Source organism: Myotis daubentonii, chromosome 8, assembly GCF_963259705.1.
Source record: "Myotis daubentonii chromosome 8, mMyoDau2.1, whole genome shotgun sequence".
Lineage (NCBI taxonomy): Eukaryota > Metazoa > Chordata > Mammalia > Chiroptera > Vespertilionidae > Myotis > Myotis daubentonii.
In genome coordinates, this window is record NC_081847.1 from 35,110,537 (window position 1) to 35,123,299 (window position 12,763).

The 12,763-nt window shown below is 46.4% G+C and overlaps 1 protein-coding gene across 2 annotated transcripts in view; it reads left to right on the forward strand.

Annotated features, from left to right (window-relative positions):
• Positions 1 to 5,120: 5,120 nt before the first annotated feature.
• The window catches only part of MAPRE1 (microtubule associated protein RP/EB family member 1), a 29,302-nt gene continuing 21,659 nt past the window's right edge, over positions 5,121 to 12,763 (forward strand). The window contains exons 1-2 of one of the 2 annotated variants that reach the window (XM_059705883.1): positions 5,121 to 5,274; positions 11,119 to 11,242. In XM_059705883.1, the coding sequence (XP_059561866.1) occupies positions 11,122 to 11,242 (121 nt within the window). In that variant the 5' untranslated portion in view covers positions 5,121 to 5,274; positions 11,119 to 11,121. Of the gene's footprint in view, positions 5,275 to 8,135; positions 8,159 to 11,118; positions 11,243 to 12,763 lie in introns of those variants that run through there. The other variant, XM_059705884.1, reaches the window with a different exon arrangement.

Here is a 12,763-nt window from a genome sequence, read left to right on the forward strand (position 1 = left end):
AGCAGTTTTCATTTAGGAATGGATATTATTGAAATCCCCTGTGAAATGATTTGTAATGGATCTATTATTGAAGCTACCTTTGGAAATACTATATCTATAGATAATATTAAACATATATCTAAACGTGCAATTCTTTGTCCAAAAAATGAGCATGTTCAAAAATTAAATGAAGAAATTCTGGATATACTTGATGGAGATTTTCACACATATTTGAGTGATGATTCCATTGATTCCACAGATGATGCTGAAAAGGAAAATTTTCCCATCGAATGTAATAGTATTATTCTTTTGGGAATGCTGTGTCATAAATTAAAATTGAAAGTGGGTGCAATCATCAGGCTATTGAGAAATCTCAATAGTAAATGGGGTCTTTGTAATGGTACCAGATTTATTATCAAAACTAGAGGCCCGGTCCACAAAAATTTGTGCACTCAGGGGGGCAGGGGGAGTCCCTCAGCCTGGCCTGTGCCCTCTCGCAGTCTGGGACCCCTCGGGAGATGACCACCTGCTGGCTTAGGCCCGCTCTCCGGGGGATTGGGCCTAAGATGGCAATCAGACATCCCTCTGGCAGCCCGGCAGCCCTCGGGGGATGTCCACTTGCCAGCGGGGAGCAGGCCTAAACTGCAGTCAGAAATCCTTAGTGCTGCTGAGGAAGCAGGAGAGGCTCCCACCATCACCACTATACTGGCAGCCATCAGCCTGGCTTGTGTCTGAGCAGAGCTCCTCCCATGTGAGAGCGCCCTGACCACCAGAGGGCAGCTCCTGCATTGAGCATCTGCCCCCAGGTGGTCAGTGTGTGTCATAGTGACCAGTCATTCCCAGTCCTTCTGCTGTTAGGATCAGTTTGCATATTACCCTTTTACTATATAGGATAGAGGCCTGGTGCACGGGTCGGGGCTGGCTGGTTTGCCCTGAAGGGTGTCCCGGATCAGGGTGGGGGTCCCACTTGGGTGCCTGGCCAGCCTGGATGAGGGGCTGAGGGCCGTTTTCAGGCTGGCGGGTGACTGAAGCTCCCAACCTCTCCTTGTTTTCTTCTTTTTATTTTTTATTCTGGGATTTATTTACCTTCTATGACTGTCACTGGAACTGAGAGCCGGCTTTAGCTCTGAGGCTCAGCTCCAGCTCTGAGAACTTGGCTGATGAAAGCAGGTATCTGGGTTTGTTTGGCTTCTATAATTGAAACACTGTTGCAGCTCCAGCTCTGAGGCCCGGCTGGCTGAAAGCAGGTTTCTGGGGTTTGTTTAGCTTCTATAATTGCAACATTGTTTCTTAGAGTGCAGCTCAGAGGCCGGCAGTGGCAAGCGGGGAACCTTGGCTTCCTCCATCACTGGAGCAAGCAAGCCTCATGTTTGCTTTAGCTGCCTGGCTGCCAGCCACCATCTTGGTTGGCAGTTAATTTGCATATATCCCTGATTAGCCAATGGGAAGTGTGTTGGAGGTACGATTAATTACCAGGTTTGTCTATTATTAGATAGGATAGACTAGAGGCCTGGTGCATGAATTCATACATGGGTGGGGTCCAGCCAGCCCACCACTATGGGGGCCAATCAGGGGCAGTGCCAGCAGGGGAGAATGGCTGGGGGGCAGTTGGCCAGCTGTCCCCGCCCCCAATCAGGGTGGGGAGGTGATCAGGGGCAGGTGGGGAGGTGAGCCGAGGGGTGTGGCCGTGGGTGGTTGGCTGGCTAGCCTTGCCCCTAATCGGGGCTGGGGGGGGCTGGCCAAGGAGAGGGTCTGCCAGAGGTTGGCCAGCTGGCCCCATCCTAGATTGGGGTGGTGGGGGCCAATCGGGGGCTGGGCCAGCCGGGGGCATTTGCCATAGGTGGTGGCCAGTCAGGGGGATGGGCCGCAGGTGTTTGGCCAGCCAGCCCTGCCCCTAAGTGGGAGTGAGGCCAGCTGGGGGGAGGGGCTGTGGGGAGTTGCGGGGGCCAATCAGGGCCCTGATCAGGCCAGTTGGCCACTGAAGTGCTCATCATAACAACCGTCATTCTGGACGTTCTCGTCATTCCATCGTTCTAACCCTTTGACTTTTATATATATAGACTAGGGGCCCGGTGCACGAAATTCGTGCACTGGGTGTGTGTGTGTGGGGGGGGGGGAGTGTCCCTCAGCCCAGCCTGCCCCCTCTCACATACTGGGAGCCCTCAGGTGTTGACCCCCATTACCCTCCAATCGCAGGATCGGCCCCTTGCCCAGGCCTGACGCCTCTGGCCTAGGCGTCCGGCCCGGGCAGCAGGGGGCGCCGCGATCGCGCGGGCTCCGCCCCTGCTCCTGCAGGATGCCTCTGGCCTAGGCGTCCGGCCCGGGCAGCGGGGGGCGCTGCGATCGCGCGGACTCCGCCCCTGCTCCTGCAGGATGCCTCTGGCCTAGACGTCTGGCCCGGGCAGCGGGGACCCACAGCTGCAGCGGCCCCGCAATTGTGGGCTTTGCTTTAGGCCCAGGCAAGGGACCCCTAGCTCCTGGGACTGCCAGCTTCAACCGTGCCCAGCTCCCATCGCTGGCTCCACCCCTACTTCCTGCTATCACTGGCCAGGGCGGAAAAGGCACCTGATTCTCTGATCATGGCTGGGGGGCAGGGCAAAGGCGGCCCCAGGGCCGCCTTTGCCCTGCCCCCCAGCTCTTAGCTCCCCCCTGGGTTTCCGATCACTGTCAGTGGCAGGGGGCTTCTTCCTGCTTTCCCTTTTGCCTCCCTGCATTGTGCCTACATATGCAAATTAACCGCCATCCTGTTGGCAGTTAACTGCCAATCTTAGTTGGCAGTTAATTTGCATATAGCCCTGATTAGCCAATGAAAAGGGTAGCTCGTACACCAATTACCATTTTTCTCTTTTATTAGTGTTGATATTACAACCTAACATTATGGAAGCTGAAGTACTAACAGGATCTGCAGAGGGAGAGGTTGTTCTGATTCCTAGAGTTAATTTGTCCCCATCTGATACTGGCCTCCCATTTAAATTGATTCGATGACAGTTTCCCGTGATGCTAGCATTTGTGATGACTATTAATAAATCACAAGGACAAACTCTAGACAGAGTAGGCATATTCCTACCTGAACCTGTTTTCGCACATGGTCAGTTATATGTTGCTTTCTTTCGAGTTTGAAGAGCATGTGACATTACAGTTAAAGTTCTAAATACTTCATCACAAGGGAAATTAGTCAAGCACTCTGAAAGTCTTTTCACTCTTAATGTGGTGTACAGGGAGATATTAGAATAAGTTTAATCACTTTATCAGTCATTGTTTGCATCACTGTTGTTTTCATATCATGTTTTTGTTGTTTTCATATCATGTTTTTGTCATTTTTATATCATGCCTCTGTTGTTATATCTTTTGTTACTGTTTTTTTAATAAATTTATATATTATTTTCATATACATTTTACTAATTTCCTTTCATCTCTCACACTTCTATTATAGAGAAAGGGCAAATAGCAATATTAAAATATCTCCACTAATTACTTCCCTTTTTTAAAAAAACATATATTTTATTGAGTTTTTACAGAGAGGAAGGGAGAGGGATAGAGAGTTAGAAACACCGATGAGAGAGAAACATCAATCAGCTGCCTCCTGCACACTCCCCACTGGAGATGTGCTCGCAACCAAGGTACATGCCCTTGACCGAAATCGAACTCGGGACCCTTGAGTCCACAGGCCGATGCTCTATCCACTGAGCCAAACCGGTTAGGGCAATTAATTCCCTTTTAATGTGCACGAATTTCATGCACCAGGCTACTAGTGTTACTAATATTGCTGTAATCATTTGGGTACAGGGCACTTGCTATATCCTCTTGCTTGCCCTTTCCTTCCTTAACGCTTTTGCCAGGTTACATCTAATCCATTAGGGCAAAGATCATCTCTGAGAAGCCTTCCTATACTACTCAGGTGAAGTCAGGTCTCCTTGTGATGTACTCTTGGAGCACTACATACCAGACACCCAGCAGTACTCAAATTTAAATGCCTCCAGACTGATTGGTAAACAGCTCCTGACCCAATTCCCCACCTCACATTCTTCCCTGATCATCTTTCCAGGCATCTGCAACTAATTGGGTGAGACCTGGCCCAGCAGGGGCCTCCAGGAGCCTATTCCATGCAGTGATGTGCCATCACCTTTGCCGCATACTGTTCCTGCATAACACTAAGTCTGCTTTGTAATTAAACAGTGATAGGTGTCATTAGTTATGATTTGTGCCTCCCCTGCCAGACTGGAAACTTTAAGAGCTCAGAGGTCGTCTAGTTTTTGCTCACTATCAAATCCCTAGGGCCTGATTGACTAGGGAATATATATGTTTTTTGAATACATAAAGAAATGATATCTAGACCAGAAAACTAGCTCGAAACCTGGGTCAGCTTCTGATGCCGAGCCTGTCAAGTGACCCACTGAGCCTCAGTTTCCTCTTCTGTAAAGTGGGTTAATTCATTCCTTCAGCAAGTCTCTAAGAACCCATGTATCAGGCACGGGACACAGGTGGGACAGGACTGAGAAGGTTTCTGCTTCCATGGAACTTAGGAAAAGGCAGTCAAAAAGGCATAAACAAACAAGGTGACTTTATACTAACAAGAAAATAAATGCATGTCGATAACAGGGTGACAGAATGTGTCCCTGAGGTGACTTTTTACAGTTTTCCCTTCAAGTTCCTATCAAGTGTCTTTATTTAATAACCAATTTATTAAAATATATTTCTTTATTGATTTCGGAGAGGAAGGGAGAGGGAGAGAGAGATAGAAACACCAATGATGAGAATCATTGATCGGCTGCCTCCTGCATCCACTGGGGATCGAGCCTGCAACCCAGGCATGTGCCCTTGGCCAGAATCGAACCCGGGACCCCTCAGTCCGCAGGCTGACGCTCTATCCACTGAGCCAAGCCGGCTAGGGCTATTTTTGTATAAATTCATTGTAAAACCCAATTTTTGGGGGGTAGGGGGGAGGCCTACCCGAGCGGAGAATTTGTAGCTGGACCCCGCCTTCCAGGCGGAGTCACACGTCGCTCAAGGCGAGATATCATTGGATGTGGCAGACCACGTGGCGGCGTCGCCTCGGCATTTTTGCCCCGCCCCTTGGATGCCTCAGCTGTCGATCAGGGGTACTGGGCTCCGCCCCGGGCGCGCGCTGAGTCTCTATAAAAGGAGCCGGCGGACGATGACGAGCTTTTACGTCGGTGCGTAACGGGGGGGTGCGTGTGAGGTCATCGCGCGGGCGGGCGGGGTCGGACGGTTTGAACGAGACGAAGACGGAACCGAAGCCGGGCACGGCAGTGGACGTGGTTCCTCCGCGAGCCGGTGAGCCGGATAGCGGGCACGGGGCAGCGGGCACGGGGCGGCAGCCGGGGGCTGGGGGCCGCTGTGTGGGCCTTGGGCCGGGCAGACGCCTGAGGGTCCTGCGGGCGGTGCTCGGGCCGCTCCTCGCGGCGGTACGGTTCGGGCCGGGTGCGGGGGGAAGGGCGGGGCCGTGACCCGGCGCGCGCGGACTGGGGGGCGCGCGCTTCTCTATGCCCAGGAGGCGGGGTTTAGGGCCGGAAGCTGGGCTGCCCCTCGGCGCGTGGGGGCTTCGGGGCCAAGGCGGAGGTGTGGAATCCGGCCCGAGGTGGCGGGAGGTTCCGGATTGCCCAACTCGGGTAGGGGGTATGTGTTGTTGAAGTGAGGCCTGCTGGAAGCTCTGGGAACCCCCACTGTGGTAGGCGGTGTTGCCTGATGATGAAAAGTTCGGGTTTTGATTCAGACCTGGGTTCGATTCCCTGCTGTGTGACCTTGGGCAGGTGCTCTGACCTCTCTGGGCTTCAGTTTTCTCATCTGTGAAATGGGGAAAAGGATAATACAGAAAACTGTAACGCAGTGCATAACAGAAACCAAGCCAGCTCAATGGACTCCTTCCTTTCTTAATTGGGTATTTGTTGAGTGCCTGAAAGGTACTAGGCACTGTGCTAAGCTCTGGCTATTCACCAGGAGCAGGAGGGCAAAGGCCTGAAAGTCCTCCCCAGGAGTCTACATTGTGGCGGGGAGACAGACAGGAAATAGAAGATGCGTACATGGACAAGATAATTTCATATAACTACTAGGAAGACAGTATATGAACAGCGCTTTTCCAATCCCTGCCTCACAGCTGCCCTAGGGTGCTGCAGGGCAGAGCTTGGCCTCTGCCCCATTGGGCGGATGAGGATCCTGAGGCCCATTGAAGGAAGGCACACCAGGCCTGGCATCCACTGCTAATGGGGTGTCTCAAAGAGTAGTAATAAGAATAATTATTTGCTAATTGGGCACTTGCTAAGTGTCAGGCATTGAGTTAAGTGCTTGATGGGGCATTATGTCATTTAATATTTTACTCTGTCTCTAAGAGATAGCATCTTCATTTTATAAATGAATGGACTTAGATTCTTAAAGGAGGAGAGATTTGCTTTATGCTGTCCAGCAAGTGGCTGAACCCACTTCTGTGACTCCTAATTCCAGGCTCTTAACCTCTATATTACACTGCCTCTCCGAGGCCCGGACCTAGAGAGAGCATATTTCATACCAGTGTGTCCTTTTGCCTGGTTTGTCAGTGACTAGCAAAGTTTCTGGTACATAGGAAAGCCTAGGACGTGATGTACTTTTCAACGGAATGTTTTCAATTAGATTCTCATTTAATCCCCATTGCAGTGTTGTGCAGAAGATATTGTTCACCTTTTACAGGTGAGCCATTTGGATCCAAAAGGTGAGGTGTTTATTCAGGGTCACATCACTTTTTTTCTGGTGGTATCTCCTCCTCCCCCTTTATATAGCATCAGTATGGTGCCTTGAAAGTAAGAGGGTGCTCATAGATAGCATTGGATCAAAATGAGTTTAGGAGCCTTCTAGAACTGGAGAAGGAGGAGCTACCTGGGGGAGGCAAGAGGAAGCTTTTTCATGGCAGTCGAAACTTGGTTGAAGGAGGCATTTAACGGTGAGGTTTGTGGGGTGGTCATGGGGTCCATCCATTGAAACCAAGCAATGGTATCCTTATGGAGGAAGGGGAGCTGTACCTCTGAGAACTGGGCTCTGTTTTGACTGCCTGGAAGAGCCAATTAATTGGGTAAGTCAGTAGATGTTTATGGCGCATCCACAGGGTGCCTAACCTCATATATTTAGTGGCTGTAGAGTTTGCGGAGCACATAGGACCCGGTATTAATGTACTGCTAATGAAGAGTTTAAAATTATATGATGATGAAAGGCCATTAATGTTTTCTGATCTGGGGAGTGGTCAGGAGTCACATGTGGCTTAACCAGCTGCTTACATTTTATGGTAGCATGACACACACAATACCTGATGTATGTATGAATGTCACCAAAATAGATAACAAATGCTCAGTCTGGGACCATGTTTTTTTGTTTGGATGTGTCCTTTGGTAACTGATAATAGTGTTTTGCACACAGTATTCATGTCATTTATTTGTTCATTCAAGGATTTTAAACAGGGAGACACTTGATCTGATTTGTGATTCAGAAAATTATCTCTGGCTGCTTTGCAAGAATAGACTGAGACTAATTTGAACACTGTGGCAGTTGATCCAGATGAGAGATGGTGGTGGCAGGTCTTTGTTTTTGACACTGAAGTTAGGATAAGTGAGATAAGATCCCTCCCTGCCCTGGACCTAATGTTCTGTGTCAGATTGCATGCCAAGTATTTTATGTACCTATCTCATTTAAACCTCATCCTTCTCAAGTAGGTGGCATTAACTGATAACTGAGGTGCATTGAAGTTAAGTAACTTGCCCAAGGTCATACAGCTAATGAATGACATCCTCAAGTTCAAATTCAGGTCCTTCTTGCTTGAAATCCTCAGCTCTTTGCATAGAGCAAATTGCCTTCTGGCCCAAATCTGGTCCTGGAATGATTCAGAAATGAAGAGATAATGGTAGTGCAGTGCAGTAATGCCTATCATAGAGGTTTGAATGAAGTGCTGTGGGAATGTGGGCATTAATTCCCAGTGGAATCAGGAGCTAAATTGTGCTGGTTCTTTATTACAGCTTTATCATTTGAGTTTAAGATTGTAAAAGTGTTGGTTTGCTTCTGAAAATAGTTTACATAGATACTTTTTTTTTCTCTTTGACACTGTCCTGCCAACCTGAAAAAACAAGTAACATTTAATGAGCACCTATTGTATGCAAGGCACTCTGCCAAGAGTTGTGTGGAATGTGAGGGCACAAACTTGGTAAGTCATTTACCTCTCCAGACCTCAGTTACCCTGCTCATAAAAAGGGGTTGAATGGGTAGATCTCTGTGTCTTCCAGCCTTCACATCCTGTAGCTGTGTCATGAGGCTTGCAGCAGCCTAGTGCAAAAGACAGGGGTGGGTGGGAAGAACAACTCATATACTGGTCACTGGGTGGAGGGAATGAAGTGCCACAAGACAGTATGGGATGTTATGGTGGTTCTAATTTTGCTCTGAGCCTCCCTCCCCCACCCCCACTTCCCATTGGTAATATTGGTGTCTCATGAAATGAGGAAATTATTAAGTGCCAAAGTCACTATGAAATCCAGTGTTTGACAGTTGTGTGCCCTCATGGTAATTGCCCCAGGATTTCACTTAGATCTGGATTAGCCTGTCCTTAGCTCATATTGCTTGAGCCTTCCCTTCCCACTCTGTTTTCTACCAGCAATTAGGGTGATCTTTTTCAAACTTAAATGAGAGTTTGATTTTATCCCACAACCCTTAACAGTTAGAGACTAAAATCCTTTCCGTGGCCTGTGGAGTCCTAACATGATCTGACATCTTCACTTTTCCCACTTCTGTTCTGCTCTCCCTCTTGCCCACTGGGCTATGGCCACACTTCTTCCAGATCTCCACATGGCTGCTTCCTTCTAATTCTTAAGCTCCAACTTCTACTCAGAGAGGCTTTCCCTGCCAACATTCCCACCACCCCAATTGCCTTAGTGGTGGTTGAAATGACATTTGTTTGAGTACTTGGTCTGTTAGACTTCCACTACTAGAATGTGAGCTCTGCGGACAAGCCACTTGTCTGTACTGGTTATTTGTTTCCTGTGCCCAGAACAGTGCTTGGTAAACATTTGTAGATTGAATGAGGATGATGATGGCACTGGCATTTAATAGCATTTCAAGTTAATTTGTTTTTGTGTGTTGTTTTGAATTTCAAAGCCTGGCAGAAGGGTGAGGGGTGGCACTTTCTAGGCTAGGGGAAAGAGTGTGGACGATGGTGCTGGGCAGGCTTGGCTGCCAGTTTGCAGGGTTTCTATGTTGAAACTCTCTTTCCTCTGTAAAATGAGGAGAATCAAGTGAATCTTGAAGAGAGTTGTCAGGGTTAAATGACAAGTGTCTATGAAGCTCCTGGTACTTAGTAGGCTGTCAGATGCCCTCCTGTGACCAGGTGGCTCAGCAGCGAATTAGTTCCAAGGACTCTTCACTGTAAGGTCATTTGCCACAACCTTTGTAGTACTTAGGTTATTGAAAAGCTTACTTTTGATTTTAAAAGAGTATATAGTCCTTAAACATTTTTGGAAAATATTGAAAACTATAAAGAGGAATTAAGCCATTATGGAAAACAGTATGGCATTTCCTCAAAAAATTAAATAATGGAACTGCCATTTGACCCAGTGTTCCCACTTCTAGGAATATATCCGAAGAAATGCGAAATACCAGTCTGAAAGAATGTATGCACCCCTATGTTCATAATAGCACAATTTATAATAGCTAAGATCTGGAAACAGCCCAAGTGCCCATCAGTAGATGAGTGGAAAAAATGCTGTGGTACATTTATACCATTAAATACTATGCAGCTGTGAAAAAAAAGTCTCATCCTTTGAGACAGCATGGAGGGACTTGGAGAGTGTCATGCTAAGTGAAATAAGTCAGTCAGAGAAAGACATGTATCACATGATCTCTCTCATATGTGGAATCTAAGTAACAAAATAAACTGGTGAATAGAGTGGATCCAGGGACATGGAAGCATGGAACAGAGTGTGGAATCTACGAGGGAATGTGGGGGGAAGGTGGGAGGGTGGGAGGTAATCAACCAAGGATCTTGTATGCATGTATGCATGGCCATGGACACAGACAATGGGGCGGTGAGGGCCTGGGGGCGGGGGGCAGGGGCAGGCTGGAGAGGGTCAATGGGAGAAAAAAAGAGGACATATGTAATACTTCAACAATAAAGAATTATTATTATTTTTTATTTTTTTTTAACAATTTTATTGATTTTAGAGAGGAAGGGAGAGGGATAGAGAGATAGAAACATCAATGATGAGAATCATTGATCAGCTGCCTCCTGCATGCCCCCCACTGGGAATCGAGCCTGCAACCCAGGCATGTGCCCTTGGCTGGAATCGAACCTGGGACCCTGCAGTCCGCAGGCCGACGCTCTATCCACTGAGCCAAACCAGCTAGGGCAAGAATTATTTTTAAAAAATTTTTTTAAAGAGGAATTAATAAAAAGCCCATCATCTGAAGGATACTTCTGTAAATATCTATCCATCTATCTATCTATCTATCTATCTATATAAAAGCCTAAGTGACCATTACAATCGGTCAACTGAACGACTGGTCGACTGGTTGCTATGACTCTCACTGACACCAGGGGGCAGACGCTCAACGCAGGAGCTATTCCCTGGTCAGTGCACTCCCACAGCCAACCTCCCACGGCTGGCAACTTCCCTTGGTCCCTCCCCCCGGCCAGCTGGCACCAATTGGTCCCGATCGGACTGGGCAAAATGGCCCTGATTGGCCCCCAGCGCCAGCCAGACTGAGGGACCCCACCTGTGCACGAATTCGTGCACTGGGCCTCTAGTTTTAATATGTTAATGGATAAGCTTGAACTGATGTTTTCTAAATAGAATGTTCTTGTTTGTGCATCAGGCTCCCTTCATAAAACATTTAACCTTCCCTTAGTGTTCATTGTAGCTTAAAATTTTATACCAATCACATTAAAATGGAGCCTAAATTTTAGGCTGGCTGTTGTTGGGCAAGTCATTTCAGGTCATGTTTCTTCCAGGCTCATGGCTAGAATGCTGGTGTCTCTGATTTGGCCTTTTGGGAAAGAAGGTGAGGCTTAAAAATTGAGAGTTCCCACAAATCTTGTGTGATGTGTAGGAAGGAAATGTTTGCTCTCCCTTGCATGCTTAATAATGCAAACCCTTTTCTTTTCCTCACATGCTATAGAAGATGGCAGTGAACGTATATTCAACGTCAGTCACCAGTGAGAACCTAAGTCGACATGACATGCTGGCCTGGATCAATGAGTCCCTGCAGTTGAATCTGACAAAGGTCGAACAGTTGTGCTCAGGTAAGAGAAATCCACTAGGCCACTTTTCCAGGAAAGCCTGTAAGTCCTTCAGGAATATGCAGGTCTGTATCTGACTGCAAAAGCCACAGATTCAGATTTTATGTTAGGGCTGCCCCATTTCTTCTCAGCCCTGCCCTGGTATCACTTCTGAAAGAAATGCGCTTAAAAAGAGCACGCTTCTGGCTGGCCTGTGAGTCCTCCATCTCCCGCCTTAGAAACTGAATTCAGAGGCCTGCAGCTTAGCCACAAAGTCTCCATTTATGCTCTTTCACATTTAGATTTGAAATGTTTTATTTGAGGATAGTAATTATAATTGTTCTAATTATCAGTGGCATTTCTTTTTTTTGTTTTTAATTTTATTTATTGATTTTAGGGAAAGAGATGGAAGGAGAGAGGAAGGGAGGGAGGGGAAGGAAAGGAACATCGATTTGTTGTTCTACTTATTTATGGATTCATTGGTTGATTCTTGTATGTGCTCTAACTGGGGATCAAACCTGCAACCTTGGCATATTGGTAATTATGTTTCATAAAGTTCTTATCAGTTTCTACTGTCTCTAAAGACTCTGTCTCATACCCCCCCCCCCCACTTTTTTTTTTTTTTGCTTAAAAACAGTAGAAATGTATTATTCTAACACTAACTAACTTAGCCTCTCAGCCAGGGCCTATCTATGGCATTTCTTATTCCAAGTAGCACAAGACCAAAGTCAGACAAATGCCATTTCAGCCACAATTTTATTAAACTTCTATTTAATAAAATTTGAAAGAGAGGTAATAATTTAAAAAAAGAAGAAAAACATGTTTTGTTTCAGTATATACGAATAATATAACATTTAGAAAATTAGAAGAAGAAAAAAATGCTGGTAGTTTATTTTTCAGAGAAAATCTCTGTTCAGATGTTTTACTTTTCTGTGCACTTTTTCTACTTAGCCTTGTATTGTGGATATTCTTTAGTGTCATTTACTCTCTTTGTATTAGTTATTTTTAATGACTATATACTATTGCTTTCTATAGCTATGCTGCAGTTGTTTAATATCTTCCCAATTTTTGGACATTTTAGGTTATTTCTAATTTTTCCATTGTGACTATGGCTAGGTTAAAAATCCTTTAGATAAATCTTATCTCTGTTTATTTCCTCAGTGATTCCTATAAATGGAATTACCAGTTAAAAGGGTATGAACTTTAGGTTCTTGGTAATTATTTTTCATAAAAGTCTTACCAGTTTCTACTGTCTCTAAAGACTTCTGTCTCACACACCCCCCTTCTTCTTCTTCTTCTTTTTTTTTTTTTTGCTTAAAAACAGTAGAAATGTATTATTCTGACACTGTTCTGGAAGCTCAAGTTCAAAATCAGGGTCTCGACAGGGTTAGTTCCTTCTGACTGTCTCACCTTTTGCGAGTTCTGCTGTCTACACCTGATTGTCCTGACATAAGGAATGGGTCAGGGTTATCAAAACTGGATTTACTACAGGATGGGAGGTGAAGTCAAGGATATGCTAGAAGAAAGATGAGATATGTATTCTCT